This window comes from Nesoenas mayeri (assembly GCF_963082525.1).
Source record: "Nesoenas mayeri genome assembly, chromosome: 19".
Classification (NCBI taxonomy): domain Eukaryota; kingdom Metazoa; phylum Chordata; class Aves; order Columbiformes; family Columbidae; genus Nesoenas; species Nesoenas mayeri.
This window is the reverse complement of record NC_137568.1, coordinates 606,214-632,850: the sequence shown is the minus strand read 5'-3', so window position 1 is coordinate 632,850 and position 26,637 is coordinate 606,214. Positions and strand designations below refer to the sequence as shown.

The 26,637-nt window shown below is 40.5% G+C and overlaps 1 protein-coding gene across 4 annotated transcripts in view; it reads left to right on the top strand.

Moving 5' to 3' along the window:
• Positions 1 to 1,700: 1,700 nt before the first annotated feature.
• The window catches only part of MYH10 (myosin heavy chain 10), a gene marked incomplete at both ends in the record, with an annotated part of 98,215 nt that continues 73,278 nt past the window's right edge, over positions 1,701 to 26,637 (top strand). For all 4 annotated transcript variants that reach the window (XM_080356574.1, XM_080356575.1, XM_080356573.1 and 1 more), the window contains 2 exons: positions 1,701 to 2,045; positions 14,283 to 14,439. In XM_080356574.1, coding sequence (XP_080212700.1) covers positions 1,701 to 2,045; positions 14,283 to 14,439 — 502 coding nt within the window. The remainder of the gene's footprint in view (positions 2,046 to 14,282; positions 14,440 to 26,637) is intronic.

The window sequence follows — 26,637 nt, the reverse complement described above, 5'->3', positions numbered from 1 at the left end:
CCTCTGGGTTTCACTGCAGAACTGGGACCAAGCTGATGAGAAATGTCTGTCTGTCATACCTGGCCAGGGAATCTGCAGGGGCTTCAGGCCGAGATTTGTGCACGAGGGTGGCAATGGTGCTTCAGGTCTTTGTTGGAACATCAGCTGTAGTCCGGCACAGTGGAGACAAACAGCTTTCTGAGTTGGGGTTGGATGCTCTGATATTAAATTTATGGGTTTCTTGAGCCAAATGTAGCGTTCCTTCACTAATATCTTCATTTTCCTGGCTGAGGAGTTCAGCTATCACTTAAGGTGTCCTCTCAACAATTCTCTCTTTCTTCATTGAATTTTTCTCTCACAGGTTCTTCTAAAATACTTTGTGTTGAGTCATCACCTCTTGATTTGAGTTAAACTGTCTCTAGTAAACGGTCTGCTCCTCAGATCTCTGAAGGTTTCAGTGACTTCATGCTTACTATACATTAAAGTTGGATGACATACCCAATGTCCATGCTGTAGATGGAGACACAACTATTGTATTTAATTACATGTTCTTCAGAGAATGGGAGTGTTGCAGAACTTCCATCAGGGCACTCCCCGTAGCACAAAAGGTGACAAATGCAGTTTGCGAAACCTTCCTTGCATTTGCAGCTCACCTTTAGGGTACCTGCTGGCAGAGGCTGCCATTAGCTAATGTAACATTCTTCAGCAGAAAAGATCTAGTGTGTGAAAAAAAGTAAGATCTTTAATGACCTGAGTACTAGATGTCAGACTTGACCTTCTTGCTCCTCAGGCAGTTACAGATAAAACTGCTTGCTCCAGGAATCCTGGATGCGCCAGCAGTATTAACGAAAGATGCAGTGGCCTCTCTTAGAGGCAGATAAATAAAATGAGTGTGCAGGAGCTCTTGTCAGCAGTTTTTCTTTCCCCTTCAAGTTACCTGTGAAGCTGTTGGAAAATGTAACATCAGTCATTTCTGTGTCTTGAGCCTCAAGGTACACTTGAAATCTGGAGACTTTTTTTTGGAATATGGTAATGTCAGCACTTGCAACAGAAGCAGGCTGGAGAGATGTGAAGTCTTGTGTTTTTCAGGAGGAATATGAGCGAGGTCTAGCTAGCTTAATGGCTTACAGAAACCCCAAGTGTCTCAAGTTTTTGTAGTTGGAAATCTACATGTTTTAAAACAAAACATATTCTTGCTGCCTTCTGATTACCGTATTTAGCTACCCACTGAACATTTTATATTTTGTCTATCTTTTTTTTTATTATTATTCATTTGAAGTGGAGTTTACTGGCAAACTTTTGTTAAATTTGCCTTTGTTCCTTATTTAGGTACAGAAGACAGATGTGTATTTTTCTTGTAGCTCTCACATTTGTTGCAATGTCTCTCTCTAGTTGTTGCACAATTAGAACCAGTTTATAGCAAGTTTCCTGTACTAAGTCTGGGATTATACTTGACAGATTGTTTTAATGTTTGTGTGGCAGTTGGTTTATTCAGAGGGCTGCTATGTGAATAGGGGCTCTCACTTGTATAGTGATTTATTTAGGCTATGGAAGAAATTAATGGTGCTTCTTCATCAAGACAAGATACAGGTATTATTGATAGATTATTGAACTGATGCAGCATAGCTCCATTCTTTTCTTTAATAAGAATATGATATGTAATGTGGTTTTGCTTTTTTGCTTTTCAGAGTAACTGATCGTGGACAGCTTCACTTCCCACAATGGCACAGAGATCTGGGCAGGAAGATCCAGAGAGGTACCTCTTTGTGGACAGGGCTGTGATCTACAACCCTGCCACCCAGGCTGATTGGACTGCTAAGAAGTTGGTGTGGATTCCTTCGGAGCGCCATGGTTTTGAGGCAGCCAGCATCAAAGAGGAAAAAGGAGATGAAGTGTTGGTTGAACTGGCAGAGAATGGAAAGAAAGCGCTAGTCAATAAAGATGATATTCAGAAGATGAATCCTCCCAAGTTCTCTAAAGTGGAAGACATGGCAGAATTAACCTGTTTAAATGAAGCCTCTGTATTGCATAATTTAAAGGATCGGTATTACTCTGGGCTCATCTATGTAAGTACTAATCATTAGATTCATTACCGGTGCTGATTCAGCTGAACTTGACTGATTACCATTCACTTACCTATTTAAAATGGAGGGAGCAGGTCTTGTCTCTGATTTTGATAGCCTGAATGCTTTGCATCCCTAGCATTTAGGTTAGTCCAGGGTCTTTTTCTGTGCTCTGTACAGGTCAAAAACTCTGTCATAAAACAAATAATAAAAATTTATCCTATGGAAATAATTCTGGAAGTATCTTTCAAAAATAGAATGCTAAATAGCAACTCTGGGTGCTTAGCTCATGCTGCTTGTTAGAGCGCTTGCCTCAGACATGCTTAACTGATACAGTGAATAGTATCAAATGACTTGTTTGAGCTGATGAGAGATTACGAAACCTAACTTTGCTGAATTACTATTGTTTTAATTGCTTGTATGAATAAGCATATATCATGTTTTAACTTGCTGCGTATTACAAATGATAATAAGAGGCCGTGCTATGCTGAAGTTGGAGAAAGTGCTAGGAATGCAAAATGTCTTTTTGGAATCTAATTCAACTTAGTGGGCCAGGAAAGAATGTGTTCAAGTGCTTAAAATAAAACAATAAGATAAAGCTTTCTTTTTTTTTTTCCAGTGTTTTTGAGGCACTAATTGGAACATCTGGCTTATCACCATCTTTCTAGAGAGTTAGGAATCACTGAGCCATTGATGCTGCTTTTGACCCCGTTCCTCCCTAAACGTGAAATGAGTGTGTGCTGCAGAGTTCAGAGCAGCTCCTTGTCTCTTGGCAAACTCCTTGCATAGTGACTTGTTGAGTCAGAGTATCATTCAGAGCTACAAGCAGACTTTAGATCTTAAAAGAAACTGTAACATCTGCTTAAACGGTTGGCGCATTTTAATAAATACTTCTTCTAAGGCTTAAATCCGTTTTATTGAGTTCTGCTAGTTAGTTGATTCATTTTTCCCCACCATTTAGGTATTAATGAGGTACCTTTTTTGCTTGGCCCTTTGTAGTATTTGGACTTAGTAAAAATGATACGCAACTTCAAATACTCTTTGTATTTGTGCTTCTTTGTCAGTTTTCTCTGTGTGTTTTTGGTTTTTACCCTTCCACAGAGACCCATACAGCAGAGCTCAGGGAAAAAAAACTTCTGAAATACTTCTTGCAAGCTTATAAGTAAACTAATTGGATCATTAGTAAGGACTGGATTGAAAATTAAAAGTAAACAAATTGATAGGTCAAAAGTATCCAGTATATGTAGCAATCATAATGCCAGTTGTTATGAAATTCATTATAACAATCATAACTGTATTTCATGATGAAGGTTCAAAGCTGAAGGCCTTAAATGTCAAAGCAAGTTCTAGTCCAAGGAACCCATCACTCTTCTATATATGCAGATGATCCAGTACCGTGTTACTTTGGACGACTTACAAATTTAAAAACGTGCCTTTGAAAGGGTGGCTTGTCATATATGTGGAGTTTAAGTGATATCCTGTAGGTCACCTACCTTTTTTTTTTTTTCCTCCCCCAGCCCTGCTCCACTTCCCAAAAAGGTGCTTTCTGCTTATTCTTTAGCTGTTGAGGCAGACTCCAAAATCTGGTTCCTTGTCATTGAGATACTGCTGTCACATAGGAGGATTAGTACATCAGTATATTACTAATGATCTCCCACCTCCTAGCTGAAAGAAGTTGGTTGGGATCAAGAAGCTAATGGATTTGCTGGCCTTAGATGGAGGTCTGAGGTACAGGAACATTGCTGGAGGATGCTGCTGTTACCAAGAATTATGTTTCTGTGCAGCTGTAATAATGAATTCTTCTTTGAAATTGAAACTCAGCTTATTTTTTGGGGGCGGGGGGGTGGGGGGAGAGAGGCAGTTGTGAGTACTATTAGAGCAGCGACTGAATGCTGGCAAAGGTCAGTAGGCCACAGAGAGAAACTTCATCCACAACTTGAGCTGGTGGGGATTTTTGTGTGGTTCTCTCAGGGATCCCTGTGCGCCTTGCCTGTGACTTTGTCATGGCTGCTGCCAGCTGCACGGCCCAGAGCAGCTGCCATTGCCTGTGAAACCGGCTGATGTTCGCTTGATGGAGAGAAAGGAGCCGAAGTTGACTGAGCTGAAGATGTGAATCTTGGTAGTTTGGCCATGGCAGGGATCGGCTAAAGCTGTGTTTTGATTTTTCAGATTGTACTCTCATAATCAAACTGAAATCTTATATTTTGGTGTTGGTCTCAAGTAGTCAAGATGGAGATGGTGTTTAAACTAAAGGAGGGAGATTCAGGCTGGGTGTGAGGAAGAAATTGTTGCCCCTGAGGGTGGTGAGAGCCTGGCCCGGGTTGGCCAGAGAGGTGGTGGATGAACCATCCCTGGAGACATCCCAGGCCAGGCTGGACGGGGCTCTGAGCACCCTGAGCTGGTGAAGATGTCCCTGCTCATGGCAGGGGGGCACTGGGGGAGCTGGGAGGGTCCCTCTGACTGAAACTATTCTGTGTTTCTGTGATATCTTTTTGTTTCCTTTGACTCCCAATCAGCAGCATGCAGTGTTGCCTTTCTAGGAAGCAGAAGATGAGAGTCTGTCAGCTGAAGTAGTTACATGTTTCTTTTCAATCCCTAGAAAGAAAACAAGCTGAGGGATTTGTTGGGTGGGTCCATTCATCAGTCTGTAATATGCCTCTTCAAGATGACAGTACTGGAGGAACAGGGCAGGTTGACTAAAGCCAGCTAGCACCAGTGGGCTTGACCTCAGCACTGGTGCTCATTTCATCAAGAAGAGTTTCATGTAACATCTAAGTATGGATGGCAAGGAGTTTCTAGCATTCCTAATGTCTGCCAAGTGGTGTGATCTTGGCCTCCAAGTTACATTATTACTGTGCTGTGGGAGGTGAACACAAATGGAGAATGTGGAAGACTGGTGGCTTGTAAGAGTATGATGTCTGTGCTTGGTCCTGGTTTTATTTCTGGTCTGCTCATGACAGCACAGAAGATGAAAGGTAGCAGGACTTGTGTAGGAACTACTGGGAAGAATATTTTGAGTGGGAACTACAGTGATCTCAGTTTTGTTTTTACAATGAAATAACTTTGGATATTTCTTGCTCCACTTTTAACATCATCTGTTCTGCTTCTGACGTCACTGTTGCCACAGGGTTTATTATGAGTGTAAGTGAAGGATATGTTAAAGTTATTTCCTGGAGAAGCAAATTCTCTTGAAGTCTATGATATACATTCACCCCTGAGAACAGGTGAATATCATTATGACTTCTTGCACTTGGACTTTTCTCCATAGCCCATCAGTGACTAAGCATGATCCTGCAGAATCTCAGCATCCCTGATATTATCTCTGTTCACATTTGAGGCTTGGTTTTCATCACATATTGGTTCTGTGGAGGTGCAGCTGCCCGCAGTATTTTTTTTTCATTACTTCTACCTTTGGTAGGAGTTTTCACTCATCCCTGTGTTTCATAGCTGAATTTTTCCAAATTTTTTGCTTTTCTAGGGATAGCAGCATTTCTTGTGGCAGGGGTGTGTCATTCAATACTCTGAATTGCTGTCTCATGTTTTGCTGTAGTTGGAACTTCTCATGGGTCTTGGTTACCTTAAATGCTTATGAACTATCAGTTCTTTGGCTTCATATAAAAAAATTACACTTCTGCCTGCACTGCTTTAGAGTGACCAGCTTTAACACTAGCTGTAGTGTGTAATTAGTAATATCCATAATGGCTGTAGATCAGAAACTGGAGGTAGTTCATTGTACAGGTACCCGGCAGGAATAACTGAAGGCTTGAGAGGTCCTTTGAGGACTTGGAATAAACATGATATTGCTCAGACTAGTTTTGTGGTGGTTCTTGAATATCCTTATACCATGATGAGCTGAGTTCCAGGTATCTTTCTGGGAGTGTTAAGAAAGGAGGCAAGTTGTCCGAGGTTTTGGGTCACCAAAGTCTGTAGCTTCAGTGAGGAAACATCTTTATTTTTACAAGACCTGCATGAAAAAATGCCTCTGTGAAGGCTTTTAGATATCAGCCCTAGATTTTGGGTTCTGCTGAAGTCATGTGAACAAAATTTGATTTTTTTGGGAGGGCTGAAATAATCTTTTAATTAGACAATGAAATGGAGCCATACGCTAGAAAAAAGTGGATGGTAAGGGTCCATCAGCCTTAAATGCGTGAAGTTCTCAAGACTACTGCTGCCTTAATACTTTGTGACAAGCCATGATGAACAAGATTACTGCTCCACTAATTCTCCTTGTTGCTGCTTCGTGAGGTTTCTCATGAATGAGCTTCCAAGGTCTTCCTAGCCCAATATGGCATTTGAACATAGGAAATCACTGACTTTGATTTTTAACCGACTGTGCTGTAAGCCAGAGAGGTTCAGGAGCAGCTTTGCTCGTGCTCAGAGGTTTGGGTGTGCTGTTGCTGGTGGTGTGTGAAGCCCAGCTGAAGAAGTGACTGTTGCTGTCCCCTTCAGCTGGAGCCCTGGAGAAAGTGGGACACTTGAAATGGCTCTTTGGTTTTGGTGGGGAGGGACAGGAGTGGCAGGGGAGGTGATAAGCAAGGAGTCGGATTTAGTCTGAAAATAGAGTCAAGCACAGCATTTGTCTTCCCACCACTATACTTAGGAGCTTTGATGGAGAGCTACAAATCAGGACTGAAATCTGCAGAATTTTTTGTGTAGGAAGAGGTATTTTTTCCATCTTGAGCTCTCTGCACTTCAACGTCAATAATGTATTAGCTTCAGTATCTATTCAGAAAGCTTATATGTAAGCATGTCAGTTATGTCCAATATTAGGCTCAAAGTTCACTACCGAATTTGACTCGTATGGTTGATCTGAAGGAAAGAACTGGTTTGGTTTGTTTTTTAATATTTAGTTTCTTACTATTTTGTTTTCTGTCCACTTGGAAGAGAGAGACCCGGGGTTGCTGGCTAGTTAGTGTGCAGTGGAAAGTCCTTGTCTTTCACTTCAGAGCAAGGTGATTCTTTTTTTTTTTTGTTTTTGTTTTTGCTTTTTTTAACTCTGAAAGTAAATTTTGATATATATGCTATGCTACTTATAGAACTGCAAAAAACAGAGTGGTCAGGGTGTTCCTGATCACTCTAAATAGCGTTTCCATGTTTGTTAGGTAGTATTCTGGATATGACTTTCTTAGCATTTTGAATTTTTAAGTCTATTAAAAGCATTTCAGTTAATTAAAATGCAGCTACTTGTGTAGATCAGGAATGTAAATGCCTCATTCCTACTTAAATGGAAAGCAACTTTTTTTTTTGAGTTGTGGACACTGGTTGGAATTGGAATGAGTACACTAATGACAGTTAATATTTTGAAGTTGGGGCTAGGTGACACGTCTTTCAGCAATTTAAAGCTCTGCTTTTGTGTCAGCACCTCTTTTGATGGCAAGGAAGACCCTTCTAGTTCCCTTTTAAAGTGTATTTTAAATGTTTATACATCCCTGCATAATCTACTAACGAATGTCAAAACATAACCTTATGCTCATCTTGTTAACAGAAACATTTTGTTTAACCAAAATGAGTTTCTCCAAGTGCAACTAGCGAACACTAATAGTATGGATCCTGCATAAGTTTGACACACCTTAGTGATTTTCCAGAAAAATGTAACATCTGAGTATGATGCAGTAAGCTGGGATGAAGGAATTGCTCTCTTAAACATAGAGTGTAACTAAACTGCAGTAAAAACAAAGATATTAAAAATCCAATGTGCTTTATAAAAATCTATTTTAAAAAATGTTACTGTTGTCACATCTGTTCTAGTCGCAGCTTTCCTGGGGGAAATCTATTGCCCACAGTTGATTATATGTAGCTTACTGATACCCCCATAAATCACTGCAATTTCTAGTTAACTGCTTCCCAGCCTCAGTCAAAAGGATTAAAATTAATAGAATTTCTCAAATGCTTGAATTCTATTAACCCACATCAGTATCTAGATGGCTTCTTGCGTTGTTGTGACTGTATGAGAGATGTTCCCCTGGTGCTGTTGGGGAGCCCATGACCTGAACTCTGCTCAGCCAGAAAGTTCCAGGGGAGGACACATTGTGTAAGAGGTGTGGAAGTTGTAGGTGAGGTCAAGTTAGAGATGACTTGCTTTGCTGTTCCTTGAGAAAGGACAAAGGAATGGTGAAACACTCCTGAGGAAGAGGTTAGACTGGACTTCAAAGTCCTCCCGACTCCAATCAACAATGCATTATCTTTCCTGCCCATTCCTCCACCTTTTTTTACAGGAAGGACTTTTTCAAAAGGTTTGAAAACTGTTTATGTAAGGCTGAGAGCTCCCGGAACCTTGCTGCAGATTATTGCTCTCTCTGTATATCCCTGCTGGGTTTTCTTTTTGCTAGTAAAGAAAAAAGCACGCTCACTCTTGTGCAATTAAAAATACTTTAGCAGATATTTTTTTTGTAATTACAAGTATTATTTCTATAATTGGTCTGTAGCCCTTTGCTACTTTCACATTTTTTATGTACGTTCTGTTTTGTTGGGGCAGAAGAGGGAAAATGAGGAAATCCGTAGTCCCCCATTTCAGAGTCTGCTGTTGGTGGAAACTCTTAGAAAACTGCACTTGAGGCGTTGTCTATAAGCTGGTTCTGCTCTTGAGCTGCTGCCTCCTCTGAGGCCCGAGCATAACCTAGAACGATCTGTGTTATTATATAAGCTTCTGTGTTCTAATTGCTTTAATTTTCCTGCTGGTCCACTTGGGAATGTTTCACGTTATTGAGTATGGTATTAAAAGAACTCTTAAGAAATGCAGTTTGTTCCTTAGTTTAATCTTAGCCCAAACCAGTCATTGGATCTAGTGCTTAATATATGGCAGAAGAAATCCAAGGATTTCAAATTGTATAGCCTTGTTTTTTAGATTGATTTTTGGAAGACTCATAAATGTGATCAAGTTGAGAGTTCTGTGTAGGGTTTTACTTTGTTAGAAATGTCTGAGGGATTTAAGGGAAGCCAACCAATGCCCTCTTCACTCTCAGGCAAGCAGAGGTATCCAAAAATGCATATTCTTGTCAAATATTCTGTCTCTATAAAAAAATGGTAGCTTAGCAGTGTAAAAAGGTGCAATACTTTGAATTAAGGATTCCTGCACAAGCACTCGATGGAACGCACCCTTGTGCAAGCCACCCCTTGAGCTGTGTGCCCACACAGGAGTCCAGGGCAGCCCATTGCAAGCTGTCTGCGGAGCCGTTCAACTGCAACATGCAGCACTACAGGAGCCTCATGAAGGGATATTAATACTTTTCTGGCCCTGGTGCAAGCAGAGATCATGTTTTCTCTCTCGGGTGTTGCTGCGACTGGAGCGGTTGGGCTGGCTGGGCGTGGGGACACCAAGCCTGGCCTGGCCCTCGCTGGGAGGGGGTGAGCGAACTGAGCAGGGCTGGGACCTGCACTGCTCATCTCATGGTGGGTTTACTTTCTTTAAACATATAATCTGAAGGCTATAGATGTGAAAATACAGTACTGGTGAACCTCTTCTCTTCAGTGCTAGCTGTAGAGAACATTTATAGCCATGTCTTCTAATGTTTGGGCTGTGCTTTTTCTTTAATAGCTTGTATATGTGTTGTGCTCATTTCCTTTCTCATTCTCATGCACAAATGTTACTCTTCACTTGCCCTGAGTCAGTGGCTTTTGTCCCCCAACGTTGGGCAGAGACAGGTTCCCAGCAGGTTCCTGACCCTTGTTGGCAGCCATAAAGTTGGAGTCATGGGTGCCAACAGGACTTAATGTTTTGGGGTTTTTTGTCTAGCAGATTAGGCTGGACAGAGATATCTGGGATAATTTCTGGGTTCCAGTCTTGAGTGTACCCTGCTCAGGGGTGTCCTTGGGGCAACTATGGGTGGTGGCTGGGGATGAGCTGCTGCACAAAGTGGAGAAATGTTCCGTGCCAGGTCACTGCTTTTCTCCCTGCTGAGGCTGATAAGCTCCATGCCCTTCTGTAAGATTTGAGTTTAGGATTGGATAACTGCCTTATTTAGAGGTAAAAGGTAGTACAAGAGAAAACTGTGCCAAGCTTGGAGGACCTAATAGGTCTTGGAGTGTGTAAGGTGGGTCCATAACCTTAGGAAGTGAAACTGGAAAATAAAAATATGATAATGATGCAGTTTATCAATTTGGAGAATGTGCTCTACCACATTAGTATACGGGATAGTACTTAAAATGGATATTGCTTTCTAGGCTAGAAACTACTGGTCTACTTTAGTGCTGGAGTTAGGTTCTGGTTGGATTCTATGATCATGAGGATCTCTTCCAACCAAAATGATTCAGTGTTTCTATATTTCAGGTAAAAATAGGAGATATTTAGATGTTTACTTCAACTTAATTATTTATGTAGTAATAGAGTAAGTCTGTCACTTTCTATATTCAAAGAACTAGAGGGAAATGTTGAACCTGGGTACTCAGGTGATGTAAACTGATGGTTACAAATTCCAGACATTTACCTGCATCTTGCTGATGCACTCAAGTGATGCTTTAAAGATGCCTTTTGATATTGCAGCAGGAGGATTCAACCCAACAGTAATGACAGCATATTACTCGATACAAGAACTGTAAAGCTGAGCTATTAATCTGAGGAGTTGTACAAGGCTTTTGACACTGATACCATCATATGTGTATGCACAGTGAAGGTTTGATATAGTTTTGAGGGAAGACAGGTCATGAAAACCTTTCTTGCTCTGGAGCCCAGACTCCAAATTTAGTGCCTTAGATTCCCGTGTGCTTTCACCTGGAAATAACACACTCTTTATTTGCTAGTACTTCACTTACATATACTTCTTTCTCAGGTTGCTTACTGCTATGAATATAATGTAGTTCTCAAGTAGGCCAGCATCAGGAACCTGAACTCTGCAGTCTGGCATAGCTTATCCAAATCCAAATTACTAAATGATATACTACTGAATGAAGGCTTGTAAGCATCTGGAAACATTCAAACTCCACAATTAGTGTCCTGGAGGAGAGTTTGTATAACAAACCTCTGTCAGACCACTGCTTTACTGTTTTATTTGTCTCTGGAGCCTTGCCTAGAGAGCATGCGTTCCAACATGCTTTATTGCTGTTGGTTGATATTGTCTGTATCCTGTTCCTCAGGAAAGCAGAACTGTGTGTGTTTCAAGCTTATTTGCAGCTGATCTGATGATATTGAGGTGAATAAGTATATTTTCCTGCCCTTAAGTTCTTAATGTACATATCTATCTCTGTCAGCTGAAAAATTAATGAAGTCTGGTTCTGCATCCAGATGTGTAGTTACTGTAGTTCTTCTGTGCGTGTTCCTAAAAATATCTGAGATCTGACAGTTCCAGCAGAACAGAGGAGGCACAAGGCATCACTCTGCCCCTTTGGTGTGTCTGAAAGCTTTGGGCATCTCTAACAGTTGCACTGTAATATTCATTAAGTAGGGTGTCCATTTGTAAGGCAGGTGTACAAGTATTCCCTTTAATTCTTTTTGTGACTGGTCACCAAGAAGCTTTTCAAGGTGTGTAAAACAATCTCAGACTACTTTTTGTGTCTTTGGTTTGCATGTGAGAAAGCCCACACCTCCAGTCTGCTGTCTTATATATAATGATATATTTGTACTGTGAGACCTGTAGTTATAAAATAGCTGTATAAAAATTTTTGTATCATTTACTTCCATCGCAATTAAATTTGGCTCAAACACAGAAGAGATGGTTTTATTATACGCCTACCATCCATGAAAACAACCCACCAATATATTCCTGTGTTAAATGTTGCTTTCTGCGATAGATGGTGATCAGGAAATCGGGGAGCTTCGTGGAAGGACTTGGCTCCATCTTCCTTTGAATAAATGAAGGCTGTACGAGTCTGGGGATATTTTGAAGACAGTGTGATTTTTAAATTCTGCAGGGAAATGGTGGGAGGGTGAACTGAGTGACTGTTATGCAGGAAATGAAGATGCTGGAGTTCAAGGTGCTGCATGTGAAGAACTGTCACTACGCAGACTTAATGGTCAGGGATAAAAGCCTATCCTTTAGATCTAGTTTCAAATAAAAGAACCCCAGCACTGGTGAAATGGCAGAATTTTGTGCTTCATAACTTCCAATGTGGCCCTGTTCAATGTAGAGCCTCTTAAATTAGCCCTTTTCATTTGCTCAGGACATTTGCTGGTCGTCCTCTAGATTGACTGAGTTATGTCCGCATCTAGCTGGACTTGGCTTATTCTGATCATTCCAGGTTCACTGATCCATCTGATCACTGCATCAGAAGACAGTCTAGAAAGGCTTCCAGGTTAAGTATCATCAGCAGAAGTCTGAAGGGTTATTAAGTTTGTTTTCATAAATTATTAATTCTTTATGTTGCTAAATAGTAATGATATTTACTCCATCTATGTTGGGGAAATAAACAAAAGATGCCAAAGCAATGGGGGAGAAGGGAAGGGTAATCTTCAAATAGCTGTTTTCATCCTAGAAGTAGCTCTGAAGATTTATTTTTTTACTTACCAGATCAGTTTATTTGTGTCTAGGGAAGGGTGGTATTACTGGGGTGAAAACAAACAAAAACTTTGAGCCTGAAAGGACCAAGACAACTGGTAAAAGTTTTAGATGAATTTGCAGAGAAATAAAGGTGATGCTCTTGAAAGAGGGTGACTCTGTAACTACTGTATACAGCAATACCCTGACAGCTTAACTATCAGTCACTGGTTTAGGAGTTCCTGTCCACAGTGAGATACAGAACAGCAGCCTGTCAAGTTAAGTGGCTGAAGCTGAGTGGGTGAAAAATAGAGCAGGGCTCGGAGGTTCTGCTGGATGAGAGTCCAGAGTCATCCTGGAGGAAGAGGTCTGCTGGCTTGGGCAAATGTTCATGCCATTGTACTGGTCAGAGGGTGTGTTGATCTGAAAGTGGACATTGGTGGTGTGAATTCTTTAGCTTGGGACCAGATCTCCTCTGCAGTCAGCAATAAACAAGTTGGTTTTTTTCATTAGACTTGGCCATAGTGGAGGAACAAGCGTGGGTGCTGGTCAGTGACTTTGAGCTGGTCATCACACAATGGGCTTGGGGAACGTGTGCCTTTCTTCTAGTTATCCTTATTCGAAGACTAACAAGGAAATTGGGCTTGTGGTAGTTCCCGATGCCTTCGTGTCACTTGTGGTAATTGTAGCTGAATGTGGGTGACCTCAATTGAGCAAAACCGGGAGGACAACTGGCTAGGAACGTAGATCCTGTGTTTATCAGTTAATGAGCTCCTTGGTCAGCTGAAACACCCTACTAAAGCCACTGTCCTGCCTTCCCTTTCCCTAACAGTAATACTAGTAGCCATGAAAGAGTTTGGTCAGGGAACTGATTCTATTACCAACCAGTTATTTTTGAAATTTATCTTCAGTAGTATCCAGCTAGGTTAGTGAGCCCTCCTGCAGTGCTGGTCCAGCTCTGGGTCCTCAGCACAGGACACACATAGACCTGCTGGAGAGGGGCCAGAGGAGCCCCAGAAATGATCCAAGGCTGGAACAGCTCTGCTGGGAGGGCAGGCTGAGAGAGTTGGGGTGTTCAGCTGGAGAAGAGAAGTTCCAGAGAGACCTTAGTGCAGCCTTTCTGGACTTAAAAGGGGCCGATAAGAAAGACGGCGACAGACTTTTGAGCAGGGCCTGTTGTGACAGGACAAGGGGTGATGGTTTTAAACTAAAAGAGGAGATTTGAGGCTGGACAGGAGGAAGGAATTGTTGCCCCTGAGGGTGGTGAGAGCCTGTCCTAGGTTGGCCAGAGAGGTGGTGGATGAACCATCCCTGGAGACATCCCAGGCCAGGCTGGATGGGCTCTGAGCACCCTGAGCTGGTGAAGATGTCCCTGCTCATGGGAGGGGGGGCATTGGGGGAGCTGGGAAGGTCCCTTCACTCCGAACTGTTCTGTCATTCTGTGTTTCTAAGGGCAGCAACGCTGGAAAGAGGGACAGTGGTAGGAACATTAAGCTGGGGAGGAGCTGTGCATTTGCCAGCAGGCCATGTGAATTTTGAGTTAATGACTGATAAGCTGTTTTTTGTGCTGGACTCAGGTGACTTGTTAACATGTTAAGTTCATCTTTAAATTGCTTTTCATACCAGTGACCAAAGAGCCTTTTAAGAGAACTAGAAACCAACACTTTGAATATGGTGTATACTTTGAGTTGCTCAACAAAAAGGAAATTTTATTCTAAGATTAATATTATAGAACCTGTGGGACAAAAATCTGCTCTTTGTGGCTCTATTTCAATACTGTTTACTAACAGAAACATTTTTGTTGTTGTTTTGTTTTGGTTTTTTTTTTTTTAAGACCTATTCAGGGCTGTTCTGCGTAGTTATAAATCCTTACAAGAACCTCCCGATTTATTCAGAGAACATTATTGAGATGTACAGAGGGAAGAAGCGCCATGAAATGCCACCGCACATTTATGCAATATCTGAATCTGCATATAGGTGCATGCTACAAGGTAAGAATTAGTTACATGTTACTTGACAGTTGTTGGCAATTCTTTGTAATGTATGTAACACAAAGGAGCATCATTATTCAGCTATATAGTAATTTCTTACACAATTGGAATATTTTTCTAATATTTAAAGGGGGAGGGGGAAAAGGCTTTCTTATACAGAACCTTAAATTTCCAGAATAGAACCCTGTACTTTTTTCTTAAAAAAAGACATTTATGTAAAAAATGTTAGTGTACTGTCTTGGAATGAAGTAAGAATGAAAAAGTGTGATGGAAAAGGAGAAGCTGAAGTATGTTAATGACTTGTCTCTCTAATGCTATAAAGATGTTGGTGTTTTGGCAGCTGACAAATAATCTGAAGTGACAATGGAACAATAGTATGTTTGAGTTCACAAAGAGGTCAGGGAATGCTTAACTTTGAGTATTATTTTTTTTTCTCCAAACTGGTATAGGTCATGTCTATAGGAGAATAGAGAGTAAGTTTATGGTGGGCACATGCTTTGAATTTTGGCTTTAAGGCTATGCTGGACAAATATGAAAACTGTGAATCTGACTTCATATATTTTGTGGGGGGAAAAAAAACCAAAACGAAAACAATGTCCTCTTGGTCAGAACAATAGCCTCTAACAGCTCAGATCAGATGACCCCTATTAACAAATATATGTGGAAGAATAGAGTAAACTTAAAGATTACTCTAAGGAGTTTATTCCTAGCAGTCTCGTGTAGTTTGTGGAGAAGGGCTTCCCCCTCGAAAAACACAATATCTTTTGAAATTCTCTCAAGAACTTTTCAAAAGTTCTTTAAACAAATGTCCTCTAATAAAGTAAGTTAATGTCAGTAGTTATCGCACTTCAAGTCCTCTATATTTGTTCACGTACCATGCTAGTATTGATTTATATCTCTGGAGATCTTGATACGTGTACAAATTTTACTGGTTTTGGAAGATGAAATGAAGAAGCAATTTCACAGGATGGATATGTTTGGTTACTGTCTTGTTTTCTTTCCATACTCATATATGGAGGTTTATATTTAATGTCCAACCTCTGTGCTTGCTTTCGTTTTGTTTTAGATAGTCTGAATTATTTTCATTTGAAAGAACAATGCTGCAGATTGAAATAAGCATAGATGAAAACTATGCAACAGCATCCACTTATTAGGGAATAACTTCTTGAAGGTTAATTAAATCTAATGCCCTTCACCAATATGGAGCTACTCCTTTTTTATTTAGAAGGACTAATGAGAATTTGTCTCAAGGGGCGGGTAAGCGGAGGGGTCTGGTAGTGATGCTGCTCGTGCTGCTCCCTCTAGATGGGACCTGATGCAGACAGGACCATTTCAGGGAACTGAATTTAAGTCTTCGTATACATAAAAGTTGCAATTATAACAACTAAGGTTTTCTCGTCATTATAGCATCGAATAATAATTGTCTATTATTACAATATTCAATTTATTTCCTGATTATCAGTTGAAACACAAGGTCAGCTACCTTCTGCCTAGAGCTACCTTTTCCCTGCCAGCCAAGTATTTAACATAATGCACAAAATGTCCTTTATCTCCTAACTATGATAGACTTTCAGTCTTTAAGTAATGAAACAGAAAACGTGTATCAAACTTTTGACTGGTAGAAACAGGCCTCTAACCAGGAACTAGCTGTTGTTAATTCCAGTGCTTTGGATTAAGTCAGAGGTCTCTGCCTTAACCAAGATGCTTTTGTTGGTAAGTTACTCATACAGAGTTATAAAACTGTTGAGCAGTTTGTTTCCATGTTTGTGCCCATAGCTGCTTTCTGAGGCAGAGCTGGGATGGTGGTGAGCAGGGTAGGTGGGATCAGGTTTTCCAGTATTATTGTAAGTCACACTATTGCTATTACAACATCTTCAGAGGTTTCTGTTGATATGAGTGACTCCTGTGTATCCAGTATTTGGCATCTAAAGTTTAATTATTAGGATTCAAATCTGAAATTGAAACAATAGGGAAGCAGTTCCTTTGGATAATATGACAATACCAGTCTAGAAATATTTTAGCTGCTAATTTAGGTCAAGGAAAATGGTTGACTGTATTTTCCTTGCCTGTTCAGTAGTATTTTGTTCAGTATGATCATGTTTACTTTCTTTGTAGCTAATCACAAACTACTAATTTTCAGAGTGTTGGTGAGATGTGTTTATACTGATTAACAGGATACCTGGACTTGAGCTGTGACTCTGAGCAACCCAATTGCTTAAAACACAATTCTCTGTGCTGGTAATCTGGCTCAGTTGTGTGAAGTGTTACTCAGTATCTTAATGCTTTCACACCTTTGATTCAGAGTATGAATGATTAGAGATCGACTTCAAGTTTCTGCTAATCTGAAGTTTTGTATGTTTAATATTTGTGCTTAAACAAAGAAATACAGATTTCTGGTTTGGGTTATGCAAACCAAAGGTTTTGTGGCTGGCAGAAACAAATTACGCATGTGCATCTCAATAATTATTCCTTGTCCTAAACATTGCTGGAATTAGCATAAGCTGTCCCAAGAAAGTGGGATGTGCAGAGCTGGTTTCAGTGGCAGTCTTGCAGATGGCCGGTTCACTGGTGGGGCAGCTGTGTGCACTGCGGATTTGAGGCAGGTTTCACAAAGAAAAGCAAACCTCAGTGGTTGCTTGGTTTCCTCAGTGTTGTCTTTTCTGCAAGACTTGTAGTACACGCTGAGTGTGAATGCAGCCTTATTAAAAACAAGGAAGTCTTTGGGTGCATTCTGGTTATGACAGTCATGATTTCTCTTCAGGAAAAGCCTCATTACCCCGTGCCTTGACCTCAGAAGATAATAACATGCAATTCAGCTTTACATACTGGATTTCCCCTCTCTCTCCCCTGGTAATTATTTTTCAAAGTAGTGTGGTAGTAGGGTGTTACTTCACAGGTGGTTTAGTGGATTTCTCCTGTGTTTTCTCTTCGTTTTCCTAATGTTATGTTGAAGCAGTAAGTACATGTAACCATGGGGCTTCTGGGCACACTGAAATTCTTTAGCCCTGGACAGAAATCAAATGCATAAATGTGCAGGGCTGGTGTGGGTGTGCTTTGCAAAGAACGCCAGGCTGAGATTTTCACAGCTACTGGACACTTGACATGGTCATAAGGAACTGGTGTCCTAATCCCTGTGACAACAGTGACCTTAATTCTCTTTGGTAATACAATTTGCAAGACTTGCTAGTGTTCTTCTGTACTGCTAGAAGTTATAGGCAGTAAGCAGAAAATGTTTTGACAGGGACTAGGATTGTCTTTAATAAAACTAAGTCTAATAGTTCATCTATGACTATTTTTACAAGCCAGGGAGATTTGATTGCATGAAAGCAGGGCTAACATATTTTATTCTCTAGTGCTTTTACCATGCTTGGCTTTCACTTCTCCCTCCTCCCTCCCTGTTCTCCACTGTGTTTCCAGAGGAAGTGCAACACTATTATGCCTCTTTATTCATTGACTCTTAAAAGTGCTTTGGAGGAAATATTAAGGAGAACTACTTTGCTTTTTGTTGCCGAAGACCAGCTTGCCTACTAATATTACTCTTGTATAATTATACTTAGTCTCTCCTTTTTATCCTGTTTCTCTGAGGATGTCTTGATGAGCACTGAATTAGTGCTGATATTTTAGGACTGCCTTTAATCCTGTTGCAGAGAAGGTTTATCGGAAACAGTGTAATACATGAAGGGAAGGCTTGTTGTTGGAGGAGCCGATACTGCCTACAGATGCAATACTTGTCTATTTAAAAACATTGTATTGATCTAGATTTTTAGTTAATCTCGAGTCCTTCCTTTGGGGGTGTGGTGGTTTTAGGTTGTTGTTGGGTTTTTTTTTGTTTGTTTTCCTAAAGATATGGAAGAAAATAATCAAAACTAGAAGATGACAACTTTTTTTGTTTAAAGCTCTGTTAAATCTTAAAATGGAAGAGGAAGAAGTTTTTCTGAGACTAAAAAGCCTGTGAGTGATGACTAACAGTCTCTGTGAAGAGCATATAGAACCTGTTTTATGTGCAATTAATGTTATTGATATTTTCATTACATCTTGACTTATCAAAAGATCCCTCAAGCTTTTTAGCAAGTTACAAAGTTCAGGATGGCCAGTGTAAGCAGAAGTAGCTGCTGGGTGAATGCAATTTGAAGGATTTATAGGTCTCTTCATTGATACACTGTGATTTCTGTTTTCACTTTGTCTGGTTAGGCTGCTGTGGAATATAAATACTGAGGTGACAATAATATTAACATCAAAATTGGTTTGTATACCAATAGGAAGGTGATATACAGTGGTCTTAATGGCTGATTGGAGGGAAAGAGGTTCTTGAAGCAAGAAATGAAGTAGAAAACACTGAAATCCATCAAGCTGAAACAGTCATCCACCTCATTATTTTTGCATTTGAAGTAAAATGAGAAAGTCTTCTGTCAGCTCAGCCTATTGTGCGATATTTCTTCTCCTCAGTCTTACTCTTCCCATCTGTCTCTTGGTGTTAAATCTGTGTGCTTCAGTGACTGGGAAATTATTTTCACAATTTAAATTATTGCACCTTGTTAAACCATCTCTGACTGGCCTCAGTAGCAACGCCTCACTGAACAAACTCAGCTGAACTTAGGTTCTGGAACTAGATTTCTACTGTGTCTGTCTTCAACTTCTTTGTTACTGTTGGAAAAGTTTTAGTGTGTTAGTGCTTGTGAGAACAGTTCCTAAGCCTTGTGTTCCTCTGTGTAAGAATGTGTTTGGATCCCTGCTCTTTAATGGTGATCAACTTCAGGGTTACAAACTTAATTGTACGTAATGATATTTACAATAAACAACTTTTTTTCTTAAGCCTCAGTTACTTAGACATGTTCCTTGAAGTGGTTGCCTTACTTCTTGAAGTCAGAAAAAAAAAAAATTAACTTTATCGTATTTAAAAATGAGACAGGAATGATGTTACATAGAGAATTCTTAGTTTCTTTGGTGCCTCACCTGTTTTCTCCCACTTCTGAAATGTTGCAGCAGATTAGCCCTTTCCATGCTCTAATTGATATTCTGACCAATTAGTGATGGTTTTAATTTTAAAACTTGCTGTGCAAGCTGGCCTCACATTGAATTGTGCCTGTGCTAGCCTACAGACAGGAATTCAAGTCTAAGTGCATCCAACTTATGAAATCATTCATGAGATGAATCATTTAGTGCATATTACTCAGCCAACACGTGCTTCTACTCTGAAGCTGTAATTTAATTCAAACTCCGTTTATTTCTAAGTAGTTGTGAAATGGATAACCCACGTCTGCTTGGCTTCGGCCTTCAGACAACATACATCAAGCCATTATTGCTTGTGCAACAAAAGCTTCAATGTATTCTAACCTGAGAGCCCACTGCCCTGGAACAGCACTGTCGAGTGTTGCGCGGTTTGCACGCAACTGATTTTTGTTGGTCGTTCTGCATTCCTCAGGGGTGCTGAACTAGGAGTTGATGTTGGCTGTAACTAGTACTGATAGGAATTGCAGTAGCTCCTCTTTTCTCCCACTTGACTTAAATTTCCTTGCTATATTCTGGCAAGGAAGCAGCAAGAAGTCGGAGCCATTTTTAGCACTTAGCAAGTGAAGAGAAGTGATGGGGGCTGGTGGTGTTCTGCTCTTTGTCTTCAATAACCCAAGACTCGTGTCACCAGCATGGTTGTCAACGTATATCTCAGTATGTATGTCTAGGTTCCTAACTAGGAATTACAATATCATCTCTCATCCTTCCACTTGTCCACACTCTATGCTTTCAGGTCTTTGGCTGCTTAGGTCCTACTTTGTGTACCTTTCTCAGGGGTTCAGAGTTGCAAAGGGTTGTGCACCTCTAGTACGCTGTTTGATAAAGCAAAGTGAAGAAAAGCTCATGGCTTTCTCAATACTCCAGGATGTTAAAATTCTTTTTATTCTAGGTTTTTTTCAGAGTGATGGTAAAGCTATTGGATGATGTATAGGTGGAAAAAGCAGGAAAAAAAAAAGTGTGACTACCTCTTCCTATGTGTGCCTGCTATGAAGTTGCTTGGGGAAGTTCTCAGGTGGGGAATGAAACATGAGGGAATCACCCTCAAACTGAGGGGATGGTAAATAGAAAAATGGTGGTAGCAAACTGCAAGAAACAAATTCTTAAGCTCAGAGCTGGAATAGCTGAATAACCGTGCTGTATGTGAACATTAGGCACAAAACACTTGGTAACAGAGCACCCAGATGTTATAATGGCTGCTGGGTGTCGTCTTTTGAGATTCCTTTTCAGATACGGAAATATGAAGAACAGTATGCCCATGATCAATGATAAATATGTTGGTAGGTACCGTTCCAAAGTACAAAACTAGCCTTCGCAGGAACATACATACACATATCATTGCATAGAAAGACTTCACGTGGCTTTTTGAAAGAAAGGTTGTGCCTTGCAGATGTGTTGATCTGAGTCTATATGGGTAAGGGAGAGCTGTCTGGTATGACTTTCCAAAAGTGATGTAATGATTCTAACCAGAGGCTCTGAAATAACTGCAATATGAAGAAGGGCCTTACTATACATAAAGAGCTGGTTACAGAGTGACCCATCTTGTCCATTGTTTTCTGCTTTTACTCTTTGGCAGGGCTACTGCTGAAAACCCCATGGAACTCATGCTTGTGTTCGTGCTTCTCCTATATACACCTCTTGTCTGGAAAACAGAAGAGGTGGCAAGGAGATGCTTAGCTTATATTGTTACCCAGGGTAGCAAAAATGGGAGCCTGGTGTGAGGATAAAACAGTGTGTGAGATTGTTCTCCCCAGGACAACACGTCTGCAATGGCAAACTTCAGTAATTTTGGAGCTGTTACTGCTTGAGTAGGAGTTGCAGGGCACGAAACAGATGTGTGGAAATCCAAATGCAGTGTTGAGCAATGGTTGTAAATCAGGTAGAAAATGTGGAGAGTAACTGGAAAAAGTAACAAACCAGGAAATACTTTTGCCTTACAATATGTTTTATATACAATTCTGTGAGAAGATCTGGCCTTTCTCTGCTTTGGGTGAAGGGGAAATATGACAGGAAAACATTCAAAGAACAACTGAAATTATCAAAACTGTATTCAGCATGGAAATAATAATTCAGGTCAGATATAACAAATCTAAAGCTGAAGTGGCAGAGGGAGAGGGAACAATGATCCTCTGCTCCCACCCCATCCTTTCCTGTTCAAGAACAAAGGTTCATTACTTGGAATTCACAAGTGACATGTTCAAAACAACAAAAAGAAGCAGTTTTTTTAACAGCATAGCTAAACTGTGGCAGTCTGTGCCTCAGGATATAATGGCTACTGGAAGCCTATGCTTGTCCAAAAAAGCAATTTGAGGAATTCATGAACTTAAAGTATGAGGGTGATGGATCAGAAAATTGCAGGAGAATTCACTGGCTATTGGAATAGTGTTGTGGGGAATCATCTCTACCTGCTAATAATGATCCGGATTGTGTGTGGTCTGTCTTGCTCTATCAGTGAGTTTACTTTGCTCCCTGCATATAAAAGTGCAGGTGGATTAAATGTTGAGAGTCTGTGTGGGACGGGCAGGTTTGGTCCGTGGGTGCCTCACAGGACTCTGGAGAGGCCCATGGGACTATTAGAACTACAGCACAGCTGTTAGTTTACTATGACTGTACAGAAATCATTAGTCTTTATTGGGGTAGTTTCTCTAAGTTTTATTTCTTATGACACTGAAGTGTTAAACTGGCCCAGAAAGGCAACTGGTAGAATATAACTGTATCTCTTTTCAGGGGAGGAGTTGTTCATGGTTACATTCAGCATCTCAAATGAAATAGATTTAAAAAAAGAGGTTAAGTTTTTCTCCACAAAACCACAGGGAAACATTGCCTTTAGTACAGGAGTGCATTCATGGTACTTATTGCCTCAAAAATTTATGCAGTTATTAACTTACTCTTTCTTGTATCCTTGATTTTCCCATCTCTTATTGAAGATTAAGACTCGAAGAAAGGGGCTGGTGAGGTGCTGGAAGTGGGTGGAGCGAAGTTGTATTAATAGTTGGTGGAGAGACATTCTTCCTGTTCCCCTCCTGCCCTCCATATGGAGATATTGCCTATACTTAGGGTAATATACACCAGATTTTTAGAGAGAAACAGCATTAAGCTACGTTTAAAAACAAAACAAAACAAAAAACCAAATACAACACACCAACCAAAACAGTTTTGTAAACAATGATTGTTGATGCCTGTTTCTGGTAGGGAAGGGTTGTTTTAATCATCAGCAGATACAGCGAAACTATCAGATGAGTGTTAGTGTTTTGTACTACCAGGAACAAATGTTTTTGCTGAGTCTATGCGCTTGGGAGACAGAGAAGGGGATTTTGAGATTTCCTTCCTGTAAATAGCATAAGGAATATATGATGCTCATGTTCAGAAAAATGGCAAAGAGGAGAAGAAAACGCTTGTGTATGTGTACAAGTACATATGAGTAAAAGCTCTTTTGACCTTATAAAAATGAAGGTCAATGTCTTTCTTCCAAAGGATAGGAAATCTGAATATACCTGTGGTTTTTCTTTAAAAGCTGGATGGATATATATTGTGCAATTTCAAATTATTGGTTGAAATAGAGTTTGAGAACTTAGTGGTGATTTAGGCACAAGAGGGTAGGGAAAGTGTGCTGTTTGTCTTCTGAATTTTTGAATTTCTTTAAAAACTGTTAGGAATCAAACATAAGGGAAATCTGTATTTAAAATATAAGAAAGTAGCATTTACTTGAGTCTTTTGAGGAAAGGATTTTAATGTTTGAGCCGTCCTAGTTAACTTGAGATATTCATTCCTTGCTCCCAACCCCCCAAATCTTGATTGTAGACAAATGTTTATCTTGGACATTGCACAACATATGAAGTTAATTGTGCAGTATCTTGCCACACTCACAGGGTGGCCTCAACACTTTGGTATGTAAGTCCTGAAATGTCTCACGAGCATGTAACAGTGGCTTTTACGCATTCTCCTTGGAAAGTGTTTTAGAACTTCTTATGCTTTTCAGTGTTTGGAAAAAGTAATTGATTTCACTGCTGAAGAGCAGAGGTCTATACATCAAATCTAGGACTCAAAATACGTTCAGATAAACATACTCATCAAAAAGCTTTGGGTTTTAGAAAATATTTGTCAGAAAAGTGCTATAACTTTTTAGCCTAGCTATTGCTAGGCGGTGTGTTAAAAAAACCCAGTGTTTGTAGTGTGGCTGACCTTACAGGCGGATGGTCTGTGTCCTATCATATGTGTGATTGAGAACAAAAACCAAACCACTGACTGTGGTGGGCTGAGGTTAGAAAGCCTGGCTATAGGCTGTTATCGCACTCGCTCTATTTCCAAGCTTGATGAAACAACTAAGGAAGAGTCCTTCAGAGTGAGAGCTGTTTCACAGCCAGTTTTGTTAAGTGCTTTGTGCTTGCTTATTTGTTTGGGAAGAAGAGCAAAAGTTAAATGAGTGAGTTTAATTGGCAGATACTACAGTTGAAGGACCTCCTTGAATGCTGGTTTCAGCTGACAATATAGTCTTTGTCTAGACAAAATTGTACTAGGTGGGAAACAGAGCGACTTTAACAGGGTTGATGGAAAACAGAAACTGCTGCGATGCTGAATACTCCGCAGTCTAAATAAACCTCTTCCAGCCTGTGCCTTGCAACTGCTACTGATTCTTGGTTACTTCTAAGCAGCATGCAAATAAAAACTGAAAAGTAAGCATGGGGATGGGCTGCACAGAAGACTTGGGAGCTGCTTGTTTCTACTGGGACAACTCTTTGGAGGCACAACTCGGGAAGGCTGAGAACTGCTCAGCTGTCATTTGAGGAACAACAGGCGTAAGCGAGCAAGTCCTTGCAGCTCTAGCTGGAGCAGTTTTAAGAAGCTGCTGCCTTATGGGTTGTTTCTGCCCTTCAGCTAAGTTTCGTTAAATGCTTTTGTGAGAACCAGTCCTTGACTTTGAGGGTAAATCGGTCTTGTTAGTTGTAGCTGGCCCGACTGGCTGAGGGGTGCAGTGTGTCAAAGTCATTTCCCTCTTTGTGTACCGGCTGTTTGTACATCTCAGCCCTTGGGACTCTGCAGCATTCTCCAGCCTTTCTTGAAACTGAAGACCGACTTGGGTCCTCTAGTCATCTCCTAAACTACAGCAGTCACCCATCTGAAAATGCTGAATACATTTGGTATTACTTGAGAGATTAGGGGTGTTTGCAAGTCTTGTTATAAATCTGTACCTGTTTGAATGAATTTGTTAGGGAAGGAATGTGTTACCTATTAACTTCTGCTCACAAATGTAGCAACTCTGTTTTAATTTCTAAGTTAGACTTACCAAAGCTTCTCTTAATAATAGTTATTAAAGGTAGTGAAAGACTGCCGGTGAAAACATAAACCATTCTTGAGCTTCTGCAAACTTAATGAGAACTAAAACCAAAATTCCAGTTCTATCTGGTATGTAATGGAGAAGCTACCCACAGTTTCATTAAGTGGGTAGGTCATGGTCTGACGGCTATTTGTTTTCTCCCTTCATGCTGATTCAGCCCTGGCTAGCAACTCCAAAAACAAATGTCACAATTTCTTCTTTAGGAATTTGTGTAATTTCAAGTTAATGTTGCAAATACTGAACTCGTGACTTCTAAAATAGCCTCAATTCATAGCTTGGCATATTGTTCCAGGGCTCGGTGTCACTGGGTTGGGTTGACTGCTTGTGCCACGTCTGTGCACGAGCGCTTGTGCCACAGCTTGAGCTATGAGGGGTGAGCAAGCGCATAATGAGTGTGGTCATGAAGTCTGGTAGACATGCAAGAAATACTTGTATTCCGTGCTACAGATCACCAAAAACAAGTTGCAGAGGAAGCCGTGACTGACCTCTGCTATGCTTCAGTTGATAATAAACTCAACATACTTGGCAGTCAGCAAGCAAAATTGATGTATGACTGTTGTGATTTATCTCAAATCTCACATCTTTTAGATTAAGGGATAGAACTATTTTTTTTTTAAGCTTTTCTTATTTTAAGTTCACAAACAACTGGAGCAACTAAAGAGTGTCTGTACCACTGCCCCCACCTCATGGTGAACAGGTGCTTTCTCAGCCCTTCATTGAAGACTTGGAGGTGTCTTGGAGTAACCAAAGTACATGAGAGAGGCAAGAGCGAAATTCTGATCTGTCAGAAGGGGTTTGTGGTAGTTTGTTCAGATAGACTGGTGTTTCTTGCTGAGGAAACGTAGTAGATGCTTGTTGTCAGTGTCTTGTAGCATGTTATGTGAGAAATACCAGGTAAACAGGCAAAGGAACTAGTAATTGATTTGAAGAGGTAACAGCACTGATGTATTTGTCTTTGAAGTGGATGGTGAGTTCTGGTGTCATCCTCCATGGATGGTGTCTGAGCCAGCACTGGGGTTGCAGTGTTGTGTGGAAAAAGTACCAGCACTGATGAAGCAAACCCGGTAAATGTTATTATTCTAAATCTTAAAATCACTGGATACCCATGAGGATTGGAGTACACCTGAATTTGGTCTAATTTACATTATACATTTTAGGAATAAGAGAATTTCTGCAAGATCGTAGCTCAGCAGTTTCCAATAAATAAGACTTGGCTATAAAAACTGACCAAAAGATGAACAAGCTGATGATGACAAGAAAAGATGATAAATGCAGTTTCAAGGTACATCAAGAGAAAAGGTTTTCCCTGAAAGAGTGCTGGTGTCATTGATCATTTTCCCCACTAGAGTCCCTTCCAGCTTTTAGAATGACAGTGCAATGATCCTACTTGCCATTCTTGAAGATGGCTGTGATGTCTCCCCCCTTTTAAGTCCCCATAAACTGCCCAAAAGGAGTAACCCAACATTGTCCATCTTCTTTAGCACTGCTGGATGTATCACATTGATGCTTTGGGCATGTTTAGGTTCAGCTTCCTTAAATAGTCAGCACTGGCTGATTAAATTTAGGTGTTCTAACCTGAAATGTCAGCTTTATGCTGGTAGCAAATCATACGCTTTCTCAAAAGCTCACTTGAATATGTAATGGGTTAGTATTGGCAAAATACTGACTGTATTCCTGTAAACTGCCCTTGTCTTTTTGTGAAGACACAGAATATACGTTGACTAGTGAATGACTGCGCTGTACACGGCAAAGATTATTGCACAACCAAAGGCAGAGGTGAAATGGAGGATAAACAGTGTGATTGCAGAAATCTCCCGGTGAGCCAAAGTGTGTCAGGGTATTTTTGGTCCGCAGTA